General features: G+C 41.2%; 2 protein-coding genes and 1 non-coding gene across 8 annotated transcripts in view; 1 reads left to right on the forward strand and 2 right to left on the reverse strand.

Moving 5' to 3' along the window:
• The window catches only part of ATL3 (atlastin GTPase 3), a 63,922-nt gene extending 52,208 nt beyond the window's left edge, over positions 1–11,714 (reverse strand). The window contains exons 1-2 of one of the 4 annotated variants that reach the window (XM_032414332.1): positions 11,463–11,490; positions 11,191–11,374 (exon numbers count right to left, since the gene is read on the reverse strand). In XM_032414332.1, the coding sequence (XP_032270223.1) occupies positions 11,191–11,284 (94 nt within the window). In that variant the 5' untranslated portion in view covers positions 11,285–11,374; positions 11,463–11,490. Of the gene's footprint in view, positions 1–4,518; positions 4,922–11,190; positions 11,439–11,462 lie in introns of those variants that run through there. The other 3 variants (XM_032414334.1, XM_032414331.1, XM_032414333.1) reach the window with 3 other exon arrangements.
• Positions 2,668–2,774, reverse strand: LOC116638953. Its single transcript, XR_004300724.1, has one exon. It is a non-coding gene; the product is annotated as a U6 spliceosomal RNA (small nuclear RNA).
• Positions 11,692–26,841, forward strand: part of RTN3 (reticulon 3) — a 62,564-nt gene continuing 47,414 nt past the window's right edge. Inside the window, exons 1-2 of one of the 3 annotated variants that reach the window (XM_032414327.1) lie at positions 11,692–12,024; positions 25,769–25,825. In XM_032414327.1, coding sequence (XP_032270218.1) covers positions 11,886–12,024; positions 25,769–25,825 — 196 coding nt within the window. In that variant the 5' untranslated portion in view covers positions 11,692–11,885. The remainder of the gene's footprint in view (positions 12,025–25,768; positions 25,826–26,841) is intronic. The other 2 variants (XM_032414328.1, XM_032414329.1) reach the window with 2 other exon arrangements.

Raw genomic sequence — 26,841 nt, forward strand, 5'->3', positions numbered from 1 at the left:
TGGCACAATACACCTTAACCCAGACTAACCAATAGGTTTAAATATGCCTGCTCAAATAATCTCTGTAATAACTGCATTCAATAGACTGGCTCTGCACTAAAATGACAAAAACAGACAACCCAAGTAGAAAGACGTTGAGACTAACAGGTGAAACTAATTATCATAGGGAAAACTAGAGATCTGAGCAAATTACAGCATTAACTCTCTTAGAATGACCTAACTCTGAATTTTTGTCTTAAAGATTTTTTATTTATTGAGAGAGAAAACGCACGAGCAGGAGGGGCAGAGGGAGAGGAAGAAAGAATCTCAAGCATACCCTGAACTGAGTGAGGAGCCCAACGGGGCTCCACCTCATGACCCGGAGATCACAACCTAAGCCAAAACCAAGAATCAGACACTCAACTGACTGCGCCTCCCAAGAGCCCCTGCAGCTACTTTTAAAAAAGTCTTTTAGGGGCACCTGCACGGTGCAGTTGGTTGAGCATCCAACTCTTGGTTTCGGCTCAGGTTGCAATCTCAGGGATTGAGGCCCACGTTGGGCTCCGCACTCGGTGTGGAGTCTGCTTGATATTCGCTCTCCCTCTGCCCCTCCCACTCATGCTGTCTCTCTCTCTCTCAAATAAATGAATAAAATCTTAAAAAAAAAGTCTTTTAAAAATTCAAAAGTAGCTGCATAGGCTATATAAAAGCCGGTGAGACTACTTAATCATAATTGGCCTTTCCAGTCCTATGGAAAACATACATTCTAAGAAATAAATTCTATCAAAAAACATTATAGGGGAAAAAAAGTTTAAATTCCCCTCAAATATTTGAAAAGACCATCTGAACAGTGATAAATTCAATGAAACTAGTTAACTGGAAGCAGTTACAAATGCTATTTCAGAAAATTCATACAGAATTTAGTTGATCAATTAAACAGTGCAGACCAGGGTTTCTCAACCTCGACACTACTGGTATTTTGGGCTGGATAACTCTTTGTTGTGGGGAGCTAGCCTATTCATTGTAGGTATTTAGCAGCAACTCTGGCCTCTACCCACTAGATACCAGTAGTGCTACCTCCTGGTTGTAAGACCCAAAAATGTCTGCAGATATTGCTAAATGTCCCACCGCAGCAAAATCACCCTGGGTTAAGAACCACTTACGGCAGAGCCAGCCCCAGTGCTCATCTTTACTATTCAGAGTTCCAAAAAGCAAATTAACTACAGTTTCAGAAACATTTCCCTAAGTAGAGTGAATGACTCAGGGTAAAGTTATGACCTGAGTTTTCCACTTTCCTTTTAAAACATATTCACTAAAGGGCAAGAACAACACACCCAAAAACAGAAGCATACCATTTCATGCCTTGTTCTCGCTGGCAGTCTTCAAAGTTCCTAATTCAGGCAAGGCCAGAGAAAACACATCATCATATATGTCGGTAAGCCCTCAGCCAACTCAAAGGGCTGGGTGTGGTTCCATTCCGCTGATGGTGGGGGAGTGCTTTTATATAGTCTATTTTGTCTTAAGGCAGTAATATACTGGTAGAGACAGACATTTTTAAAGTTGTTTCAATAAAAATACTACTTACACCCAACAGAAGAGAATACTGGGGGAAATTTACATTAGAATCAATTAAAGGGTTTAAGAGGAAACTTTTTCTCAATTCATCTGTCATAAGAAATCTTTATACTTTAGCACAGAATGCTGAACAAAACCATATTTTGTCAATTTTGTAGTGCTTTATGGATTTATAAAGACCAATTATGACTAAACAGTACTTAAGATTCAGAAATGCAGAGACTAGGTTGAATCTAAAAATTATGCCAGGCTATGCTATAGAAAAAAAATTATTTTTAATAGAATGAGTTCAATATTCATCTTATTTGACTCAGGCCTAAAAATAAAAAATCACCAAAATCAGGTCGACTGGGTGGCTCAGTCGGTTAAGCGGCTGCCTTCGGATCAGGTCCTGATCCCAGAGTCCTGGGATCCAGCCCCGCATCGCATCGGGCTCCCTGCTCAGCGGGAAGCCTGCTTCTCCCTCTCCCACTCCCCCTGCTTATGTTCCTTCTCTCACTGTGTCTCCCTCTGTCAAATAAATAAATAAAATCTTTAAAAAAAAAAAATCACCAAAATCAATTTGGTTACCTGAAGGTTTTGTGTTCCAGATGAATAGGCTTTCTTCTTCCTTTTTTTTTTTTAAACCAGGGGAAAGCGCGAACGCAGTTAATTGGCAATATTTGACTTGGATTCCTTATGATTTCAAGACATAAATACAGTTAATCTACTTTGTTTTTTCACCGACTATACCAGTAAAGTCTATTTCCTAACTTGTAATATACTTTAGCTGTGAAATATATCAACAAATTCTATCAAAATACATGCTAATAAAAAGCATTCTTTACAAATTTGCAAAGAGCATCAACTTCTCACTACATTGATATTATAAATTATACTTCCTATTAAGTAGCAAATCAATTCAAATGTAAGCAACCACCTATAGGGAAATTTTGTTATATTAGTATGCAAATCAGAAATACTCAATGTTCTTTTTTTAACTGTTGCCTGGCCCCTCAAGAAATTAAATCAGAATCTGTGGGTCCCATGCACTGTCAGGTTTAAAATACCGCAGGTTATTCTTTTTTTTTTTTTTTAAATGTAGTCTACTCCTTTACTGTTATCTTCCCCACTAAAAATATGGAACGCTTCACGAATTTGCGTGTCATCCTTGCGCAGGGGCCATGCTAACCTTCTCTGTATCGTTCCAATTTTAGTATATGTGCTGCCAAAGCCAGCACACCGCAGGTTATTCTAATCATGCAGCAGAATGGAGATCCACAGCCCAACTAACGGGTTTTTTTCCTTTAAATAAAAGCTTTCCCCTCACTTTTCCCCCTTGATGTTTTTTTAAAGAATATACTCCCAAAACCTCAAGATAACTTGGGAAAATGTTTTAAAATTCAGATAACTTTAAAATGCAGCTGTGTTATTTGAACAATTTCTCAGTTCACAAGGCCATAGACACTTTAACAGGCATGCCTAGTCATTATAGGCAAATTCTAGTTCTCAACAAGTTCACACAACCTGGGGTTCCCTATTTCATTGGAATCTTAATATGTAGCCAAACTGTTAAGTGACCTAGCACTGGGGGTTGGGGGAGGTAGAGAGAACTTTAATTTCTTGCTTCTTACAATTCTCTATTATCTCATTTTAAATTAGTGTGCATCTATCCTTTATTCTAAGATTTAGAAATCATAACCATGAAAAACACACCTGCTCCACCATAGAACACCAATTTCAAAAAGCCTATTCTACACTATTGAGTGAAAACTACAAAAAGTATGCTAGTACACATTATTTATCCTTTGTTGTCATTTTTCCTAATTTCATGATTACTCCAATGAGATAGCAAATGGTAGCTAATAAAACAATGTGCTGTACTGGTGTTAATTCTTCATTATATAGAGATCCTTTTCATCCAAGCCTTTCCTTTACAGGTCGTAAAGCAGAAACAGGGATTTCTAGACTACAAGCTAGTTTCTGTGGAAAGTGGAAAAAAAAAAAAAGCACTAATTTGAATTTCAGTTCACTGCAATACTGAACACTTGACATGGATTAAAACCACGTAGGTTTTTGCTTCTCCAAAGGCAAGCCAAAATGTGAAACTGCATTTTTCGTCCGTTAGTTCTTTTCTCCCTTTCACAAAACATCCCACCCAACTTCGTATTCAAATTTGAGGGTTGGGATTTATTTATTAAGATTCTTCAATGTTCTTTTCTTTTTTTGCCTTTAGATTTCGCACGTGAAACTTTTGGCGATTTCAAGAGCACACACATTAATCAAGAATAAAGCCAGATAAAATGACAGATGAAGTATCCTTCAATTTTTGATTAATCTCTATTTAATTTTTAATTCTTTTACCATTTTTTATGTCTTCAAGGAAGCAAGAGAACAACGTACTAAAAGAACTTCCTAAAAAAGCAATTTAGGCCACATTCTTTTATCTCGTTTATAGAAAGAAGTGTGGGCTTAAAATCAACTTTCCTAATGCTTGTCAGCGCCTCGAGGTCGTTAGGATAAAAATTAAGCTTCCAACTCCGAAACACTTCGCAGCCGTCCAGCGCTTTGTCAAAGACCGAAAGTAAAGCATCTACGTTCCCGGTTCCCGGCCCGCGACCCTGCGAAGCGCCAGGCAAGGAGGGAGCCGCAGCCCCGGAGCGCGCGGCTCGGTCAGGGCGGGGCCGGCACGCCGCCCGTCCCCCGGCCTAGCGCACTGCCGGCCTCCCGCGAGCGCAGGGCCCGACCGCCGACGGCTGCCGCTCCCCCGGGAGCCGCGGGAAGCGCCGCCCGCGCCCGACCGGCCAGGCCTCACTAAGAGCCCCCAGCCCCGAATTCGCGGGCCGAGGGTGCCCCGGCGAGGGGCGCAGGGTCCCAGCTCTGGGACGAGGAACGGGCGGCGGTGCGGGCGTTCTCCTCGGGGCTATAGTCGGGAGGGCGGCGGAGGGGCCACGGAGCGGGCCCGGGGAAAATTGGGAGCCTCACCTGCTCCTCCCGAGGCAGCCGCTACCGCTCGCTGAGGGGACAACATGGAGCCTCCGCCTTCAGCAGAAGCAGCAGGGGCGCAGAGAGGGATGGGCTGAGTCGTGAACGAACCCGGCCCAGGAGGTGGGAAACGGGCGGGGCCTGGGCTCTAGAAGAAACTGGGTAGGAGGAGGGGCTCGCAGAGCTTCGAGGGAACGAACACAGGGCGGGTCTGCGAGGCCGGACGGCCCGCGCTACTCGCGGCGGGCGCTGGGCGGGCAGGGGCAGGAAGATGCACGCGGCCAAATCCCGCCACCGCCCAACGCGTGTGCTCCTGCGCGCGAGCGAGCCGCCGGCTACCTGGGACTGCGCACTAGGGAAGGCGGTCCGCTGGGAATTGTAGTCCCAAACTCTCTGGGTGCCCCTCCTGCGGTCCCTATTCTGCGCACTCATCCGGGGCGAAGAGGAAACGGAAGAGAGGGAAGAGGTTTGGCGCGTCTCTTCGACGACTAAACTACAACTCCCAGCAGGCCATGCGGGGGAGGGAGGGGCGGGCCGGCTCAGGCCGGGGCCGGCCGGCCAGCCAGCCCCGCCGAGATCCTAGTCTTGAGACCCGCCCCGGGGCGGAGGACTTGGGATAACCCGCCGCTAGCCCCTATCTGCCGCGTTTGACGGTTTCAGTGCTTAAGGACCAAAGGACCAAAGGGAGGCCTCAAACCTGGATGACGTGAGCGTCACTGGATTTTTAACGATTTTGACTTCACAAGGAGATGAGGACGTGACTTCATCACCACCATCATCAGTTTCACCCCATAATCGCATGCCTGGCCAAGCCTGGTGGTGGACCATCACCACCACCCTTAACAGCTAAGAACTTCCAGGGAAACTCCTTCCACAGGCTCTGTCCAGCCTAAGCCATGGCCATGTTTTGTAAATGTCGGGTTTACAGGGCTTGCTTTGAAGCTCCTTTTGCAAGCACACCCTACTTAAAGTGTGTGTTAGGTCAATACAAAACAAGGTTCTCCGAAAATGCTTTTTATTCACACTTCACGTGTGATTAAGAAAATGTCAGTTGTGAAGAATCTTGTTAGTTTGGATTTGTTGGGGGTAAGGGCGGTTATTGGAGATAAGTAGCTGGTGGAGCTTATGGGAGGCTAAAGCATCCATCCATCCCATCACCACCACCTCTTGGCATCACCATTCCCTCATTCATTAGACAAATTATTATACTTTCTTCTGCCTCTAACTTTTTTTAAGCTTGTTTGTTTGTTTGTTTTTAAGTAATCTCTACACCCAAGGGTGGGGCTCGAATCCACCAGAAGATCAAGAGCTGCATGCTCCTCTGACTGAGCCCGCAAGGCGCCCCACTTCGGCCTCTGCCTTAACTATTATAATCCGCCCAGAACCTCCTTCCAGCCACCTCCAGGCCCTGCCAAGCCTTTGAGCTGTTTTGTTTTTTTTTCTTACTTCCTGAGTGATTAGGACAGAGGAGAAGAGAGAGATAATTTTGCCTAATCTTATCTAAAGAAATCCTGTTTTGATTTCTTTCCCTCTGCCTTCTTATTCTCCCCAAACTCTCAAGATTACGTGAATACCCTCCTCTAGGCTTTAGATTTAAGAGTCTATAGATTAGATCTAGTCCACTCAGGCCAGCAAGAAACCAGCCATGAACATCAGGGCAAGTGGTTATTGGGGTTTCACACTAGGTGTGCAGAAGGCAAGACCTACAGGATGTGACACAAGTCCAGGCCATTATGTGGCATGCTCAGAGAGAGGGGCCAAAGGCCAATGACTTGACACAATTGCAACACACAGTGTAAGAATTTAAAATTGCACACACATCCCAGAATTCTCTAGTCCCCTTCCCCGTCCAACTTCATTAGACATCTTACCATCTGACTTATGTTTTATTTTTATTTATTTATTTGAGAGAGAGAGAGAGCACGAGTGGGGTTAGGGGCAGAGGGAGAAGCAGACTCCCCGCTGAGCAGGGAGCCAGATGCTGGGCTCGATCTCAGGACCCTGGGATCATGACCTCATCCGGAGGCAGACCCTTAACTGACTGAGCCACCCAGGCGCCCCTGACTTATGTTTTAAGTAAAACATAATCTTTTTGTTTCTCTTCCCACTAGAATAGGAATTTTTGTCTGTTTTTGTTTACTGCTATATCCACAGTGCTTCATACAATGCCAGGCAGATAGTAGAAACTCTAATATTTATTGAATGGATGGATAAAGAAGGGATACGAGACACCTAACACTGCTCACTCACTTTCTTGCTCCCTTAATATTAAGTCCCTAACTTTTGCTTTGAAACAAAATACGCTGTTCTATTTTAAGGGCTCCCAGTAGAGATCCACTGAAATCCATCCTGTTAGGAAGTGGCCAGCAAACACTGACATTACATCTGTCTCAATTAATTGCATCAAAGTCAGTGTCAGCACATCAGCCTTCCCCATACCTTGTAGAAGTTTTTGGAATTTAGAACAACACAGTACAAATTATAGGTAGACTTTAGGATTAGTCACAACTTAGAAAGCTATTCCTGTATACAAGAACTACGTTTTGTTGTTAGTGTTGTTTCCTTCTCAAATAACCAGGGTCATCAAAACAGTGGACATTCAAAATGCTAAATATTGATAATACTGATTACAGCCTGCCTTCAGCCATCTCACTCTGAATTGAGTCATGTGGTATGACCAGAGGCTGAGCTTTCCTTGTGGTTTTCCAGAAGCAGGTGACATGTAGACATGTTTGAGTGGTTAAGACCACAGGGTTTGGGGTCAGACTCTCCTGGCTTTGAATCCTGGCTTCGATGCTTACTAGCTGTGCAAACTTGGGTGACTTACTTAACCTCTTTGAACTTATTTCATTATCTATTGCCAAATGATTTGAGTTGTTGTGGGTTAAAATAGATCTAAGTATTTGGCAATTATGACTGATGCATAGTTAGTGTTCAAAAATTGGTAATCATATTCATTCTGGGAAGCCAAAACAAAGTCATAATCAAGTATTTTATGAAGCACAGAAATAATAAAATTGTTTTCTGCAGTGACATCCACTGTGACTCAGGTTCCAAAGCTTTCCAAAAATAGCTTTCCAAAATTCTTATGTGCCAGGCATAGTGCTAGGCAGTATTGCTGACATATGCATAAGACATATTCCTGTCCTCCAGAGACTCCCAGTCTTGTGGGATAAACAGCCAAGTAAATAATTATCACTCACTGTGATTGTGCTGGGCCTCAGTTCAACCTTTTCTCTTACCGCCTACTCGTAGGATCCATGTTTAAGCAACAGTCTGGGGCCTCAGAAGGGACAGACTGGACCACTGGCATCCCTGGGCATCATTTAAAAAAAAAAAAAAGATTTATTTGTTTATTTTAGGTGGGGAGGGGCAGAGGAAGAGGAAGAGAGAATCCTCAAACAGACTCCCTGCTGAGCAGGGAGGCCCACATGGGACCTTGAATCCCAGGACCCTGGGATCATGACCTAAGCCAAAATCAAGAGTCGGATGCTTAACTGACTGAGCCATCCAGGCGCCCTGACTGTTTTCTTTTTATAAACTATGACACCAAGTCAATAGCTCATTCTATACACAGAGCAAACATTTAAGTACTTAATATACAAATATTTAAATGATGCCCAGCTGGGCACCTGGTGTCTTAGGGTCCAAGACTCTGTGAGACTAAGCCCCAAGCTGAGTCGGGCTCTGCGCTGGGCGTGGAGCCTGCTCAAGATTCTCTCTCTCCCTCTCCCTCTGCCCCTCCCCTGCCTCTCTCTCTGAAAAAAAAAAAGAAAGAAAAGAAAAAATAGTCAACCCCAACTCACAGGCTGTTATAAAGTTGGATATCAGGCCCTCAACATGGTGGTAATACTCTAAGAGCTCAAGACCTACCAGCTGCTTCATTCTTGTTCTTGTTAACAGTATGGCTCTCTGTCTCTTCAAAAGGATACTAGAAAGGATCACTAGAATTTACAATTAAGGAAAGGAAGCAACATACCTGTGTATACCATGCTATCATTTGTGTTAAAGAGTAAACGAAGGGGCGCCTGGGTGGCTCAGTCAGTTAAATGTCTGCCTTCGCCTCAGGTCATGAGCCCAGGGTCCTGGGATGGAGCCCCAAGTTGGGCTCACTGCTCGGTGGGGGGAGTCAGCTCCTCCCTCTGCCCCTCCCCCCTGCTCATGCTCTTTCTCTCTTTCTCTCTCAAATAAATAAAATCTTAAAATATATATTTAAAAAAAAGAGCGAATGAGGATAAAGATTTGCTATATTCACCTTTGCATTTGCCACAAAAAGCTCCTAACAGTACTTACCTATGTGTGTGTAGAGGGGGAGACTAGGAGCTAGAGAGGGGTTAATAACAGAAAAAAACTTTAAGGTATATATACACTCATATATATGTGAACATATATATATATATATGACATACAAATATATTCGAAGAGATTTTTTAATTAAAAAATACTTTTTTCTAATAGTCAAGAAAAAGATGGGATAATGAGATGGCCCAGAAGCTGAGTGGGGAAATTAGCAGTCCTATAAGGACTGTAAATACCAGTGTAAATACCAGTCCTACAAGGACAGGGCCAAGGAAGAGGCCCAGCTCAGTGCCTCAGCAGTAAAAATTGCTCCACAGAACTGAGAAGTGGCTATGCTCCAGTGAGCATTTAAAAATCCCATCTGAGCCCTTCCCTGCCTGCAAACATTCACTGAATCCCCATCAGCCTTAAAAGGAAGCCTTGGTTCCTTAGTGCTATATTACCGCTTCTCCACACTCTGGCCCCAACACATCTTCCCCATTTTATCTCCGTCTTGTTAGCCCTTGGCTCTAGCCAACCTGGGCTAACCACACCCAAAACACTTTACCCAGGGTCACACTTGGACCCTCTAGCCACCACAGATGGCTGTGCTTTCTATGTGTAGGTCTAAGGCAGCCTGTGGAGGGGAGGGGCAAGAGAGGATCAAATCTAGGCCAAGTTCTGCTAAACAAGCCAGCATTGAAGTGCATCATGGGTTGGGCTGGGAGGAAGGGGTGCTCTTCTGTGACTGGTCTGCCCACAAGGAGGTCTTATTGTACACTTGCACAAAAGCAGCCCCTGGCATTTGCTTCATACCATTCTCCTCTGCCTTTAATGACCTCCTTACCATTCCAAACTCCCATCTAACTTTGCGCTTCTTCATAAAACCTCCGCAAGCCACTACGACTCCATAGTGACTCCCTCTCCCTTTAAATCCGTACAATTCACTGCCATCTAAGCAGAACACTATAGCTTTGTGTTGCTGGGGGTTGTTTTGGTTGCTATTTAATTTTTATTTTTATGTGAGTATGTTTTAAGCCCCAACTAGCTTGTAAGCTCATTGAAGACAGGACAAACATTTTTTGGATTCCTCCAAATTTCCCAGGAGAGTGTCATTCACTCAGCAGGTGATCAGTAAACATTTGTGGAACAAACCTTATATACAAATAACATCTCAAGCAAGAGTCAGTCTCAGGGAATTTACTGGTACAGCAAGAGGGAGCAGGAAGGAAAGGCAGCTTCAGGAATTGGACCTGGCACAAGGCCTCTGATGTAAGAAATCTTAAGAGTATGAAAGGACCACCAAGACAACATCAGTGTCTTGATTTTTAGTTTCTTTTCTCTGCTTCTAGTTACCATGAAAACAGGATTCCTTTCCAAGCAGGGTCTTCAGATCCTAGCAATCGCTGTCAGGGCTAGGGACCAGCATCGTTCATTTCCTTATCCAGCTCCTAATAACATACATTTTTAAAGTTTATGCATTTATTAGAATGAGTAGATAACTGTCTTGGTTATCAGATTGGCTTGTATTTCCCTTTGTCATCTGAAGGACAGATTGCTGCATTATCAAGTGATGCTGTAAGTGTCAGAGTAAGATATTTGCCATGAAGTTATTTTGGGAAATATTTTCTGTGCCTGTTTTTCAGAACGTTGCAATGGCCAGTTTTTTTCCTGTTTGAGCTTTACCTGACCTTAAAAACTGTCAAGGGCAGATGTAGTCCACTTCCTGTTCTAGAAGATTTCCACTGGTCAGATCGCTTTTCCTCTGTGTTGCTGCCTGGCTTACTACCTCCCCCTTCATGAGGCTGCATCTCTGCAGGATCTGCTGATCTTGCAGTTGCCCTTCAGGTCATCGATTGCTGCTTTAGCAATAACAAGGGCAACAGTTTTGATCATGGTCATTTCCAGTTTACATTCCCCTTTTTAAAAGAATTATGCACATTTCAAATATTTTAACCAGGCCTATGGAGAAGGCTTTCTATTTCACAATCCAACCAAAGAGAAGACAAAAAAATTCAGTATAAGCTAGATATCTGGTTTCAAGTAAATTCTCTGCAAAGGATTCCATTTAGGCTATGAATAAAATTCAATTATGTGTATTTTGTGCCCTATTCTCAATTTTTAATACCTTATCTTACCCTCCTTCATGACCGCAGCCAGGATGTTATCTCCTGGCTCTTCTTTTTCCTCATTAGCTCAGCTATTTTTTCTTCAAAATATGTCTTCTTTACCTGATAGCCTATTTGGAAGAAAGGACAACCTTAAGACCCAAGGTGGACTCCTCTTTGGGAACAGAAACAACGTAAGAATATGAAGCAGGTTCTGCAGCTGCATTGCAATGTGACTGGAATGAGTAATAGCTTTTCATTCTGTCTAGCATCTTGCTCCACCTACCGAATGGGAGACAGTGCCATCTCTGCCTCATGGTGATATTACGACACATCCACAAAAATTCATAAAGCACCTTGCAGAGTGGGCCTATCCACATTGTGGTTTTCACTTTTCATTGGCGTCACAGGCCGAAACGCATCAGACAATAGACATCCGCTCTGGAATTTATGGGGAAGACATACTCCAGCTAATGGAAGCAAAAGAAACTAATATCGTTAAAACACATAATCCGCCGCCCCTGAAGCATTCACAAAGAGTTGTAAAGAGACACTAACCTGCAGGGCCCCCTCCCACTTCGGCCGCAGTGGTAGGCGGAGCTTGATACTTGGCCACGCCCCTTGCGTCTGGTTCCCGGAGGGCACGGCCCACCCCGGCCTCCCGCGCGGATGCAGCGTGAAGCCAGTTTTGCCCCTCCTTCCCCGCAGGAGCGCGGAGGGACAGTTCTTGCGCTTGCGCCTTGCGTCGCTGGGCGCCTAGGCGCGACCGCCGCCCGCCCGGGAGCCTTTTGTGCGCCTGCGCGCTCGCGCTCCCGCCCTCTCGCTGCGCTCGGCTGAGTCAGTCAGTCTGTCGGAGTCTGTCCTCGGAGCAGGAGGAGCGAAGGGTCTTCTGAGAGCTTGCTGCTCGATTATTTTCTTTCCCCTCCCTCTCTCCCGCCCCGCGTCTCTCTTCACCCCTTTCCTGCCCTTGCTCGCGCAGCCATGGCGGAGCCGTCGGCGGCCACTCAGTCCCCGTCCGTTTCCTCGTCGTCCTCCGGGGCCGAACCCTCGGCGCCCGGCGGCGGGAGCCCTGGATCCTGCCCCGCCCTGGGGGCGAAGAGCTGCGGCTCCTCCTGTGCGGGTGAGGCGCGCCGGGGCAACCCCGCCTTCGAGGGGCTTGTTTTGGGGGTCGGGGAAGGCAGATCACCCTCGCCTACTGGAGGCTTCAGCCCCCGGGAACGAACGTCTGGAAAATGGGCTAAGGGGGAGGGGAGCGTAAGGTGGTGCAGACGGTGAGGAAATAACGGGGTGTGAGGCAAACAGGTTGGGGGCGGGGAGATATTCTAGGGAGTGGGCGTTAACGCCGAGGCAGGGTAGGTGGGGAAAAACAGCAGTTTGGGGGAGCCGTCCGCTGAACCGGGGTTTAGTGGAGGATTAGAGAGATTGAGAGGATTGGGGCAGATTGGTTGTAGGAGAAAGAACTAGTTACGATTTTGAGGGGATGATGGTGAAAGGGTTGCATTGCAGGTTTGCGGACAGATGTTGACATCAGAAATTCACGGTAGTCTTGCAAAAAAAATTTTTTTTTTGGTTTCCCGTGGGGAGGATCAGGAAGTTTCATGGAAACATGGTAGCCGTTTTCTATACTCTTTTTATCTGCTTGCTTTTTGTGTGTGTGTGGCTAGACTCTCTAAATGCCCGCTTTTCTGAGGCTCTGAGGTAAGAGGAGGCGTGATGAGAATAGCTCAGGAAGATTTGGGAGGGAGCAGCTGAGGGTCCAAGATGGATCCGTGGCTGCATCTGCAACACCGCCTGCTCTTCACTGGCGCGCCGTGGGGGTGGGGACAAGCAATCAGTTGCTTATATTCTAGAAGATAATAAGAGTCACGCCAAGCCATTAACAAACACATTTTGATTTCATGCTCTCTATGGGCTATTATTGATCCCAGTGTAACAAAAGGGGGTGTTTAGCGCAGAAAGGGGGAGGGGGAGAAAAATTAGACAAAGCAGGAGCTGGTTGAACCCCATTCTCCTATCTCTGTGAAAGACTAGGAGGGAAGCTGCAGGCCGCTTTTAGTTTCCATTGTATACGCGTTTGCCTGCTGGTGGGAGCTGGCTGGCAAGCTCAAGCTCCCCTCATGCAGAGATCTGCAGTGCAGATGCCTTCTTGAGGGGGAAAAAAAAAATGCACCCTGAGCAGGTGGTGGTTCTTAAAGGAACTCAGTCTTTGAAGAAAAGAAAAAAACCTTTTTGTCAAAAGAAGTGGGCCATAAGCCCGGGAGAGTACAGATAATTTTGCCCTGTATTTAGTTACCTTAAAGGATTTTGAGGGGTTTTAAAATACTTCACTGTTTCCTTTGCCAGAATCTCAGGTTGATGTAAGGAATGTAGAATTTCTGATCTTCACTTTAAATACATTCTCTAGGTGTTGGGTTTTTGTTTTTGTTTTAATTAATGTCTACACCCAAGGTGGGGCTCAAACTCACAACCCCGAGATCAAGAGTTGGATGCTCCACCAACTGAGCCAGCCAGGTGCCCCTTTTTCTGTAGGTGTTTTTTGAACAGTGGATTTCCACATAAGAGCTTTGGTACCCTTTTGGATTTTCCACTGTTGTTTTGGCCATTTCAGTAGAAACAGTATCAAAGGAAGCTTCTGCAAGGTCAAGATTAGCTGTCCACATAAAGGAATGAGGCTGCAAATGTAGAACTCTTGTTCCCTTTAAACCACCAGCGTTTCTCCTCCAAATTTTTGGGTTCTGGGCAAAGGTCCAGATGAACAGCAGCTTCCCTATAACTTAGCAACTTGGTGTTTTGGATTTAATCACTTGTCATTGCTTACTGTTTGGTTGTTGGCCCTTTTGTACATAGCTTTTGATACTTCTTGATTTTAAATTTTTGATTCACCTGAAAAATAGATACTTTGTCTTAAATTCTTATCTATTGTAGATGTGTATTAATATTATCTAAAAAAGCATTAGTACAGTTCTGGTGGGCCTCATTTGTCAGGTCACTACTTGAAAAGTTTAGCTTAAGATACTGCAATGTGTAGTTATCATTCCATTGCAGAAGCTCTTCCCCTTGCAGAATATTTTCTCCATACCTCATAGGAAATGTCGTAGGCTTCTGCACTATGAAAATAAGATGAAGCTTGTTACTCCACAATTTAACCTATTTAAAATGGATATTTAAAAATCTATCTTGATTGCTTAAAAAAATCTACAAGTGTTGATGTCAACCTTCAGCTTCACATTCTTTCAGCAATCTCCGCTTGGTTTTAGAGACTTTCAAAAAGTAAAAGAAGTGGTCGATTGATGTCCTGCAGGAAAAAGTTTTGTCTCGATTGACCTATCCAGTAACAGCTTTCAGAAATATTAGTTCCTACTAAAGGTAGAGAATGAGTGATCGCACTCCCTGGTCTAGTGCCTCAGGGACTGGTGCAGCCAGCATTGTAATATGCTTGGAGAAGGAGGTCAAGTGCCAGAATTGGCTTTCCAGATTTCTGCCTTTGAAGAAAATCAAAGATCTAAAAGGCAGAAAATTGAGATTAAGGTAAAAGAAACTTAAATATTTGGTGTTCTTTTCAGGAGGAGAATTGCCTTTATTAGGCATCAAGTATAGGTACATGTCTGTTGTCTGAACTTTAAAAGTTTACTGTTTTTATAGCATTTGAAATTCTGTAACTTGCCAGCGACTGTTCTTTATTATTGCTATGAAAATCATGATGCCAGAATAAAGCTGCATTTCTTTTATCTGTTCATGGAAATTAAGTCAAAGCAAAAACAGCTTGCACAATTAAAAAAAAAAGAAAGTTTTTGCTTTATACTTACTTTCCTTACTCATGAAACCTAGTTGTCCTGTGTAGTTTTTATGGCACCATTTCACACTTTGTCCTATCATGTCAATCAAATGTGAGTATGTAATTTGCATTTTTTGTCTTAACCCTTAGAAATCTACTTGTTCAGCACTGACATTATTATATTCGTGTCAGATTGTCAGTGGCAGTATAACATGGTGATAAACACACAGATTTGAGCTCCAGAGGCACAAAGATTTCAAGCCTAATTCTGTCTCTTAATTGTATGACCTTGTGCATATCATGAGCCTCAGCAATATGACCTAGGCAAATTTGCTTTGTGCCCTAAAATCTGAACTCTTATTGAGTAAAAATACCTAATATTTGATACATCTGTTTGCAGGTTACAAACTATTTGGACATACATACAAAATAGCAATTGAATTACAAGTGAGAAATCATAATCTTCCTCAAGATGAAGTAATATCTGATAGGACTTCTTTTTAAAAGTGAATCTATTTCAGCTTTTGACCTTTCACATTAATGTCTTAAAGCTACCAGCCCTTTCATTCAGCTAGTCTGTTAGAAGGGAGGTGGGGGGTAGCCAAAGTGTTTTGTAGATAGCTTGACATGACACCAATATGCTTAAGTATTGGGGTGCTTGGCTGGCTCAGTGGAAAAAGCATGCGACTCTTGATCTTGGGGTGGTGAATTCAAGCATCATGTGGGGTGTAGAGATTACTTAAGTAAATAAATTTTTAAAAAAGATATGCCTAAGTATTGTCTGCAGCATTCTAACCATAAGTGTAGTTCTGACACACTATGAACCTGCTGTCACTGGAAGCAAGAGTACAGGAGACGGCAAGAATGGTCGTGTCAATATAGTTTACATTTGCCTGTTGAGTTGGATGGTTTTTCTGTTTCCCCGGAATAAAAGGGTTCTTTTAATGCTTTTTTCCTCTTAGAGTCACATTCACAAATAATTTAACCATTCTGATCGAACAAACCAGGCTCATACATTTGACAGGTATACCTTAATCTTAAATTGAAATCTCTAGAGGATTGTTTATTAAATTGCTGGTAAGTGCATCATTTTTAATTTTTATGATTTTAGAGATGGTCTGAAAACAAAACAAAGTGAATATCATTGCTTTTATTGTATTCTGTGGTAAGGAAATTATATATTTGTCCTGATATAGGACTCACCGCTTTTACTGTATTCTCTGGTAAGGAAATTATATAGTTGTCCAGATACAGGACTCACTGTTTTTGTTTTGGGGGCGGGGGGGGGAAACGACTCACCTGTTTAATCCTGTTCATGTTTCAAGCACTTGTAAATGAAGTTTGGTAGTAAAGGAATTGATGACATGTCATTGAAGTTTAGGGAAAGTTGAATTTTCCAGTTTTGTTTGAGGTTGTTTGTTGTATAGAAAAGTACTTCTCTTTAGTAGTAATCCTGGAACTTACCGTTTTTGTAATTCCAAGTGGAATTATAAAGGCTCCAAATAAATGAATAACTATGCATATTTATTGTATGTACTTAGCTTATAGTTTGTGTTTGACTTTATTGTTAATGGTGAATTTTTAACTGCCTCCTAAACTGTATAAACTTGTGAAAAATATATAAATTTCATAATAAAACTTTTTAGGTAAAAATTATCAAGTTGGCATTATGTTCATATAATTATCTCATTCAGAAGTTGCCCAGGAAACTGACTTACCTTTTATTCAGTTCATTTATAACAGCTGTTAATTCTAGAATTATTTTTGGTCATTGGGTATGCTAAAGATGTTTTGAAAAATTGTGTATGCCACGTAATTTTAGCTATAATCAGTATTGCTTGTGATTGCATTCTTGAAGTCTTTTGCTCCATTTCCATGATGTATGTAAGATACGTTACTCTGTGAAACTGCAATTTCTCAGAATCCATTTAAATACTGTATAGAATTTGTGTTTTTATTTTGTTAGGAAAGGGTGTAATTGTCAGTAGGTAGCCCACTCTCATGATTTTTTTTTTTTAATTTCAGAGAAATGTACTTCTCTGTTTTCTCCAATCAACTGTTTTATTTCTCCCTGTAAGCACATCGCCATAACCTAACCAGGAGAGGTGCGAGCTTTCTGACATGTTCCTCATTGGCCGCTCGCCCTTAGGATATATTGAAGGGTATTTGGGGAAAATTTTTTAAGCAAAACTGATACAGAGGCCCTTTTGTCCTATTACCTGGAAGCATTTCAACAGTGAGAAAGAAGGGTCTTCATTTTAATTAGGAGGTAGAAATATTTGATTTTTATGTCTTATATTTGTGTATTGCTTTATGGTTTAAGTTTTGCCTATCCATTAACTTAATTTAACAAATGTTTGAGCATACAGTAAAGCTCTTTGGAAGATAGGCAAACAAAACAGATCATCTAGATCTCTGGAGGCTATATTTAATAGGAGAAAGCCTTATGTTATGTTTATCTGTGATGTAGGTAGTGATATAAGCCTCATTTTACAGATGAGAAATCAGGCTCAGAGAGATTAAGTGACATGCCTAAAGGTTTGTTGCTGTAACATTGAGGGTAGGATAAAACTAAGGGATTGAGGGCCCAATTCAGTTCTCTTCCAAATATACATACTGCCTGTCTTTAAAATTTGAAACAACATGTGATAAAAATCATTCGGTCACCCTCTTCACTTCAGTTACTGGTTGAAGTTAAAAATTTTAATTTCTGGTCCCATGCTTCCTCAGCCAGGTGCCTTTTTGCGCCACTTTTCTACAGAAACTTTCTTGTCACATTCACTAGCTATTTTCCACATTGTTAAGTCTGGTGGCTACTTCTCAGACCTCATCTTAAATGCCCTGTCAGCAGCTTCTGGTAAAATTGATCACTTGCTTCCTCATTGAAATACCTTTCTCATTTGTCTTCCACACCACCACATACTCTCACTGGCTGCTCCTCCTGTGCCCTTTGCTAGTTGTTCTTCTTCTTTTCTTTTAATTTAAGATACAGTTCACATAACATAAAAAGCACCATTTTAAAGTCTGTCTAGTTCCAGAACATTTTCATCCCCCCCAAAAGACACTCTGTACCTGTGGCAGTCACTCTCCATTCCTCCCTCCCTCCATTCCTTGGCAACCACTAATCTTTCTGACTCTGTGGATTTCCTTAATATTGGTATTTCATATTGCTAATTCTTTTTGTCTCCCCAACTTCTAATATGTAGAGTACTCCAGGACTCACTTCTCAGAACTTTTCTCTTTGCATTGGTCTCATTTATGATATCCATCTTGTGGTTTGAAATACCATCTATAAATTGGTGACTTCCAAATCTTTATCTTTGGTCTTCATGTCTAATGGGCATCTCAAACTTACTGTGTCTAAACCTGAACTCCTGATCTTTCCTTTAAATTTATTCTTCTCACACTCTTGTGCATCTCAATAAATGGTCATTCGTCATCCATCTCTTGCCCAAATCAAAAATCTTGGAGTACCCTTGACTCCTCTCTTTCCTTCATACAACTATCAGCAAATCTTACTGATTCTACCTTCAGAATCTATCCAGTGTCTAACCATTTTTCTCCACCTCCATTGTTATCACCCTAGCCCAGGCTGCTATCATAGCTTTCCTGGATTATTGCACTTACCTGCTAACTGGTCTTCAAACTTTATCCCTTGCCTCTTTTCAGTCTGTTTTCCGTACAACAGTTGGTGTAAGCCTGTGAAAAAATAAGTCAGATCATGTCATTCATGGGCAAATGTTCCAGTAGCTTCCGATCACACTCATCAGAGTCAACGCCAAAGTCCTTAGAGGGCTTTTGAAGCCTTATGATATCTGGCTTCAACCTCCCTCTTACTCACCCAGCTTTAGCCACACTGGCTCCCTTGTTGTTCTTCACACCTCAGAGTCTTATTTGCTGTTCTCTCTGCTTAGAATGCTCTTCCCCATTTATCTTTGCAGCTTTTCTCTCCCTCACCTTTGTTAGGTCTTTGACTTACCTTATCTAAATTGCACAAGAAAAAATAACTTACAGGCCTCCCCTGCTTTATTTTTCTTACCATCTGTCATAATCTTCCTATCTTTACATGTATAAGGTATGTAATCTGACTTACTTTGTTTATTGTCTGTCTTCCACACTAGATATTAGTTCCACCAGAGTAGGGGTTTTTGCTGTTTTATTCACTGCTCTATTTCTAATGTCTGAGCAGGACCAGGTGCAAAGCAGGCTCTCAGATATTTTTGAATGAGCAACCAATCATTTTTACTCAGCAACTAAAACTAGTCCTTGGTTGATAATAGGTGTTCAATAAATATTTATGGAATGAATGGAGAAATTCTATTCCCAGAAAAACATGCGTATAAACAAAGTATTGCATACGCTTTCACAAGGTCCATAGTGCGTGAACTACAAAATTGTTCATAGACTGCAGATTAAGAATGTTTGGTTTTTGAAAATTGAATTATGAGTTTTGCAAAAACTTAACCCCTTTGGAAATTGACATATCCACAAGAGTTTTTATGTAAGCCCATAAAACTATATCTGTGATATATATATCTTATGTTTAAGATTGGTTTCTTTTACTATTCTGTTTACTTCTGGACTCATGGTATTTTCCACTAATGGCTTTAATCCAGAAAAGTTTCTTTTTATAATCACTTGAATGCCACGTTTTGGTATGTTACAAAGAGACTCCATTTCTAATAAGGACTCAGTGGTAGGCTAGTCTGATGTGTCAGGATTTTTAAATATGTTAAAATAAGTTTAATTTCCATCTTATTCCTAACAAAATCTGAGGTTTTGATTCAATACATTGATCTTGAACATTATTTGGAAAAGGGTAAGACATTTCTAAAAGTATATGCATTATTTTAGAAGTTGGGTCATTAAGGGGAGCCTGGATGGCTCATTCAGTTAAGCAGTCTGCCTTCAGCTCAGGTCATGATGCCCATGATGCCAGGGGCCTAGGATCGAGCCCCGTGTAGCACTCCCTGCTCAGCGGGGAGCCTGCTTCTCCTTCTCCACCCCACTTGTGCTCTCTGTTGGCTATCTCTGTCTCTGTCTCTCTCAAATAAATAAATAAAATCTTAAAAAAAAAAAGTTGTGTCATTAAAATATTTGTAACCAATTTCCTATTTACACAGTCCATTTTATTTCTTTCTGTTAGACTTTCTAATTGTGTTTCTTTTGCAACAAGAATTCTGCTTGTTCTTCCTCTTGGACTGCATATACATTTACTCCATAAATGTACAAAGAAAGCCTTCCAACTCTTTTAGGGTTCAGAAGAGTTACAGTGGGAAGTGCTTAGTGACTTGTTTCCAGAGAGTACAGTGTGGAAGGATGGGAGAAAAATACTACCTGGAGAAACCAGGCAAACCATCTCAGCCAGGGGATCGAGGTTAACATCTTCAGTGATAAGTCATATTGATACCATGTACCCTTGATATGTTATGACAAGGATGGCCCTTTACCTAAGTGGTAATCTTCCCCAAAACTCCATTCTAACCATGAGACAAACTCAAATTGAGGGACATTTTGACCAATATTCCTCATATATCTATCTGACCAATACTCCTCAAAACTATCAAGATCATTAAAAGCAAGGAGGAAAGTCTGAGAAATTGTCATAGTCCAAAAGAGGCTAAGGAGACATGATGACAAAATGTGATACAGTATCCTGAATGGGATTTTGGGACAAAAAAAGGCATTAGGGAAAAATTAATGAAATCCGAATGAAGTATGGAGTTTACTTATTAGTAATGTGTCAGTGTTAGTTCTTTAAATGTGACAGATGTACTACCATATTAATGTAACTTGTTAACAATGGGAGAAACTGAGTGCTGGATATAAAGCAAAACTCTACTACCTTTGGGCCTTTTCTGTAAATCTAAAATTATTCTAAAATAAAAAGTTTCTTTGTTTTTTAAAAAAAGCCTTAATCATGAAATCAGAACTGCTTTGGACAAGGTAAGGAGGTCCTCTTTCACCACTAATAATATTCAGTGATACAGTGGAGGTCCTAACAAAAATACAAGGGAAAAAAATGGCATAAAGTTTGCAGGGGGGAAATTGGTCTGCCTATCCCTGGAATTCTAATAGGACAGTGGGTATTAATAGGCTCAGTTTAGCAGCTTCTACGGAAATGATATGAGTTGCCATCAGGAATTGTGGTCATGGGAAAGAGTGGAAAAACCCTTTTCAGAGAGCCTAACTTTATAGGCAAAAAGGAAAACTGTAAGTGACAAGAATCGTTTAGTTTTTTGGTTTTGGTTTTTTTTTTTTTTTTTGAGAGCGAGCAAGTGAGAGCACAGCGGCTGGGAGGGATAGAGGGAGAGGAAGAAGCAGGATGCCTGCTGAGCAGGGAGTTACATGGGGCTCCATCCCAGGACCATGACCCGAGTCGAAGGCAGTTGCTTAACTGACTAAGCCACCCAGCCGCCCCATGACACAAATCTTTTAATAGTAGAAAGAAAAGGTGTTTGAAAGAGCTAAAGAATTTCTAATTTTCATTATATTAATTTTAGATAAAATTTCAAACACTACTTTTCCTTATGTATTGGAAGATGCTTTAATAATCTATAGAAACTATCAAAAAGGCAGACATTTTGAGGTTAAATATAGAAGTCATTCATCGTACAAAGTTGTTCCTAAAAGTAACTTTGCTGCTTTTCTAAAAATAGAGTTTGTAGGGGTGCCTGGGTGGCTCAGTCGTTAAGCGTCTACCTTTGGCTCAGGTCATGATCCCAGGGTCCTGGGATCAACACCCCCCACCCCCCCCGCACCCCTCTGCATCAGGCTCCTTGCTCAGCTGGGAGCCTGCTTCTCCCTCTCCCACTCCCCCTGCTTGTGTTTCCCCTCTCTCTGTCAAATAAATAAAATCTTTCTTTTTTTTTTAAGATTTTATTTATTTATTTGACAGAGAGACACAGCGAGAGAAGGAACACAAGCAGGGGGAGTAGGAGAGGGAGAAGCAGGCCTCCTGCGGAGCAGGGAGCCTGATGCGGGGCTCGATCCCAGGACCCCGAGACCACAACCCGAGGGGAAGGCAGACGCTCAACAAATGAGCCACCCAGGCGCCCCAAATAAATAAAATCTTAAAATATATATGTATATAGTTTTTATTCTGCTGGTGTTGAGGGACAGTTATCACTAAAATGAACAGTTCATTGGAACAGTATTTTCTCTGGGGGTTAGAAAATTCAAACAGATTTATTTGGTTTATTTTCCCCCCATCTCAATCAAAACTTGAGTCTCATGTCCAATCCAACGCACCTCTCTTCCTCTCCCCTCTACCCCCAACAATGTCTAGCACAGGCTTGACACAAATTTGAAAACCTTCAGGAGTGGGCCATTTGGTCTTTTTCCTCCTGTTTTTCCACTTCTCACCCACTCAATATGCTGCTGGAGAGAAGGGTGAAGAGGTAAGGCGACAAGATCTTATCTTACTGGTCTGATGGAGTTTTAAAATATAAACTTGACTAGAAAATTTTTAGGTAAGTAGCATACACATTTCAGATCAGCAGTATAATATAAGGACAGGTGATATGACTGGTAGAATGATAAGGAAAGGCACAGACTTTAAAGAAAAGTGCAGTTGTTTTTTTTTTTAAAGATTTTATTTATTTATTTGACAGAGACACAGTGAGAGAGGGAACACAAGCAGGGGGAGTGGGAGAGGGAGAAGCAGGCTCCCTGTGGAGCAGAGAGCTGGATGCGGGGCTCGATCCCAGGACTCTGGGATCATGACCTGAGCCGAAGGCAGACACTTGACTGAGCCACCCAGGCGCCCTGAAAAGTGCAGATTCAAGTACTGATAAAAGCTTTAAGTTTTTGTGGGTTTTTTTTTTTTTAATCTTAAATGAGTTTTGTAAGGATTTCATTTAATATGTATATAAATATCTAGCTCAGTGTCTATCACAAATATTCAGGACTCAGTAAATGGAAGGACCTGTTTTCAAAGAGGCAGGATTTTTGGCGGGGGGTGGGGGGGTAGTTTTGACAGTTTGTTGCAGATTAGGGTCTTACGAGTATTGAAAATCTAGTGGTGTAAAGACTAAAAAGATTATTCACTCAAGTTTTATTGAAAGACCTGGTAAGAGATCCCATTTTAGGTGTCCTTTTTCTCTCAAAGGTTGCTAACCTGTTCCCTGTAGAAGCGGGGAATCAGGTATGTGTTGGGAATTCATAATTCTGTTTTTTTTTTTAAGATTTTATTTATTTATTTGACAGACAGAGATCAAGCACAGGCAGGGGGAGCAAGAGAAGGAGAAGCAGGTTCCCCGCTGAGCAAGGAGCCCAGTGCGGGACTTGATCCCAGAACGCTGGGATCATGACCCGAGCTAAAAGCAGATGCTTAACTGACTGAGCCACCCAGGCATCCCAGGAATTTATAATTCTTGAAAAATGTATGTCCATAACAAAATTTAGGAAAATAAAAATACAAAGAAAATTAAAAATCAGCGAGTAGAACCACCCAGTTAACATTTTCATATATATTCTTTCATTTGTAACAAAATAAGCTTTTTTGAAATAAGAATACAAGTTCATTATTTTCAAAAACAGAGAAGAAAAAATATTTTTTTAATTTTCATAATCTACTCAGAGAGTAAATATCATTATCCCTTTTTCATCTTACATGAATTTGCATTTTTTACCAAAATTGGGTCATGTTGTTTAAGTTTTTTTATACTGTTCTTTTTTATTCAGTGTCCTATCAACATCTTTTAGTGTCAATAAATTCTTACCCACAGCACGATTTTTAATGAATAGTATACCATTGTATGGATATATGGAAACTTATTTAACCAGTCTCTAATAGACCTTTGCTAATTTTACTAACCAAATAAACTGATGCCAAGATTATGCAGTAGCTTTTCAGTTAAGTCTGTGCTCTACCTGCTGCCATAGTTCTTTTTAAAACACGTGATATTGTCAGTGTGTCACATATAGGATATAATCTAAATTTCATTACATGACATTTAAAGTCGTTTGGAATGTGGCAAGTTATTCCTTCTCTCCAGAATGGCGTCCCCTGCCGTGGTGACTTGATGACCGTTAAGACTAAGTTTACCATCTCTTCTGCAGTGTACCCTACTGACCTGCCTCTGCTGCCTTCCCACAGCTCATGCAGTTTTACTGGCTTGTATTTCTCCTTCAGTTATGTGGCCATAGCTGTCATCTCTGTATTCCAGTGCTGATACAGTGCCTGGACCTAGCTAATGATTACTGTGATTAATGATAATGTTTGATTTAATTAATAGCATTGGAGAATTAAGATCACCATTCTTGAGTTTAGTTTCCTGTGGCATAAATATGGAATATGAATACAGTGTGGTTTTGTGAGTTAGAAGATCTCATGCAATATTGTTGGAAAGTGTTACTCGTTATCTGTGTTTTGTATCAGAATAGATGCTGTGTATAAGAATTTGTATGTTGAAATTTTCCATTACGAGGGGGTGTTACATGGAGGTGGATAGTCAAGTTCATAGGATCCTTTTTGGCATTCGGCTGAACTTATTAACATTTGGTTTTTCAGGTTTATTCAGATTTAAACTCATCATCTGGCAGAGATTTAATGTTGAAGGTAAATATAGGGATGAACCCATCTGGAAACATTAAAGAAGCAGAAATGCTTGCTTTAAAAAAGGAAAGGAGATGGGGCACCTGGCTGTCTCAGTTGGAGTGTGCGACTCTTGATCTCAGGGTGGAGAGTTCAAGCCCCACGTTGGGGGTAGAGATTACTAAAAACAAACAAAACAAAAACAACCAAAAAAGAATAGTTTTTCATTTGTAGTGGTAAATGTGATGCTTCATCTTAAGATAGTTAAAAAGTAGTGAATTTTTAAATTCTGGTCCTGAGTTACTGAACTGTGCCTGTGGTCTGCTAAATTCTGTTGCTGTTAATGTGCTTCGTATTTATTGACTAAATAAATTTGTATTTATCGATACAAGCTATAGCCCAGTCCTTTAAAGCAATCAATCTCCCTATTTTAAGTATATTTCTAATATTTGTGAAAACATTTTTATAGTTGCAAGGAAAAAAGGAGTAAAGGCCAGTATATTTAGGGGCACTTTGTGGGGGGGGGGGCTGCTTTTCACATTCTATTTTTATTAATTTTTTCCATTTTTAGTGAATTATATGCTTGGTTTGTTTGTATTTTTTTTTAAGGGCCAAAGGTGGTGGTGAAAAGCAAATCTCCCCCATTTCAGACCTCAGAGTCCCTTTTGCTAGCAACAAAGGGGGGCACAAGTATATACTTCTGCACTTTGCTTTTTTAATTTATCAACTGTATCAACATACATAGCTGTATTTTACTGTTTTTCATAGCAGCAAGTATTCCATTGTTTGGATGTAACTATTTAGTTTCCTGTTGATGGTCACTTAGAGTATTCCTAATATTTATAACCAGTGCTCTGATGAATATTCTCATATACACGGGTTTGTACTCTATGCTAATACTGTAGGTTAAATTTCTCGAGGCATAACTGGCCAAATTAAAAGAATAACTATTACTGGTGGGGACAGTACATGCATTTACAATTTTGATAAATGTTGCCAAATTTAGAGGACTATAATTTTAGAAGGTGGAAGATTTCTCGTGCAGTCCTATTTTCCTAATGGATTATTTGTGATTTTTTTTTTTAAGTATTCAGGGTCAGCTTTGCATATTTGCCAAGTTTATAACTTCAAATGCTTGTATTAGTGACCATCTCTTCAAAATGCAGTTGATAATGGTTAAAAGCAAGTATCAGTTAGTACTCAGGTACCTATTTTTTCTTTCCCACAAAGAATTGCAGGGGAGTATCCTCTTTCTTGAGGTTATACTTGTTTAAAAATGCTAGAGGTTCCTCTTTTCTTTCTTTGAAGGTGAGAATATTTGACCAAAAAAATTGAATTGATTAACTTTTAGAAATGCATCTTGAAAATGAAATAAGATTTTGCTGCCAGGTGAGTGTAAACAGTAAATGGAAATAAAGATTTGAGTTTTCCCCTCTTGTTTAAACCCAATGAAATTATGATGCTTGGCCAAAAAAAAAGGAGAGTTGGAGAGTTAAAGTTAAAATTCCTGTGTGAGGTTGTCAAATTCTCATGCTGTATATTTTCTTTCAGATTCCTTTGTTTCTTCCTCTTCCTCTCAGCCTGTATCTCTATTTTCGACCTCACAAGGCAAGTCTGTCATTTTTTTGTGTGCATTAATAAAAGAAAAATGTTGAGAAAGAGGCTGTAACTGGGGATATGAGGCGCAAGTTTTCTATTGCTCCCAAACCCCTTGAAATAAAAACTACAAGCCAGTCCTTCATATTTAGTAGTTTGCTTTGGATTTCCTGTAAAGGTTAATAAAATAGGGTAAGACTAGGTAGGTGAACCCTTTAACAGCACATAAGCTTTACGTGCAGTTTTGAGCATTTCTTAAAAATTAGAATTTAGAGCAGACAGAATTGTGGCTCAAAACACAACCCAGTGCAGGATGCATTTAACCTACTGATTTGCAGTTATGTCACTGGTTTGGAGAGATAGTAGATTTGGAAAAAACAGTATAAAAGTGTGCTTCCAGTGAACTACTAATACACTAACTTAGCTAGAGTACTTTAGTGTGAATTTATCTGAGATTTGTCCCAAGAGCGAGGCTGGTTCCAAAATGCCTAGGAACACTGAACAAGTCAGTTGACTTTTTGGCAAGCAAGGCTTGTTTTCCTAGAGATTAAGCTGTGGCTTTGTGGGGTTGTTTGTTTGTTTAATCTGCCAGCCAGTGAAGAAGGGAATCGAGTGTGATAGCTATATGTTTGTGGGGGTAGCACTATCAAGAATCTGTAAGAGAGAGCACTGAGTGCTCTGTCGAGTCGCACTAATAATAAGCACAGTTTCATTTGTCTGGTGTACTCAATCTAAAATATAGGTCAATGGAAAACCCTTATTTTAAAAAAAGGTAATTAAACTCACTAGATAGGTCTGAGAAGCCCTGTGCAAACAGATTACTGTCCCAGCTGGAATTCTCTAGATGCAAAGTCTGGATGCTGGTTTGGTAGGAAGACTTTGACCTTTTTTTTTTTTTTTTTAAGATTTTATTTATTTATTTGACAGAGAGATAGTGAGAGCAGGAACACAAGCAGGGGGAGTTGGAGAGGGAGAAGCAGGCTTCCCGCTGAGCAGGGAGCCCGATGCGGGGCTCGATCCCAGGACCC

This window comes from Phoca vitulina, unplaced genomic scaffold, assembly GCF_004348235.1.
Source record: "Phoca vitulina isolate PV1807 unplaced genomic scaffold, GSC_HSeal_1.0 scaffold16, whole genome shotgun sequence".
Lineage (NCBI taxonomy): Eukaryota > Metazoa > Chordata > Mammalia > Carnivora > Phocidae > Phoca > Phoca vitulina.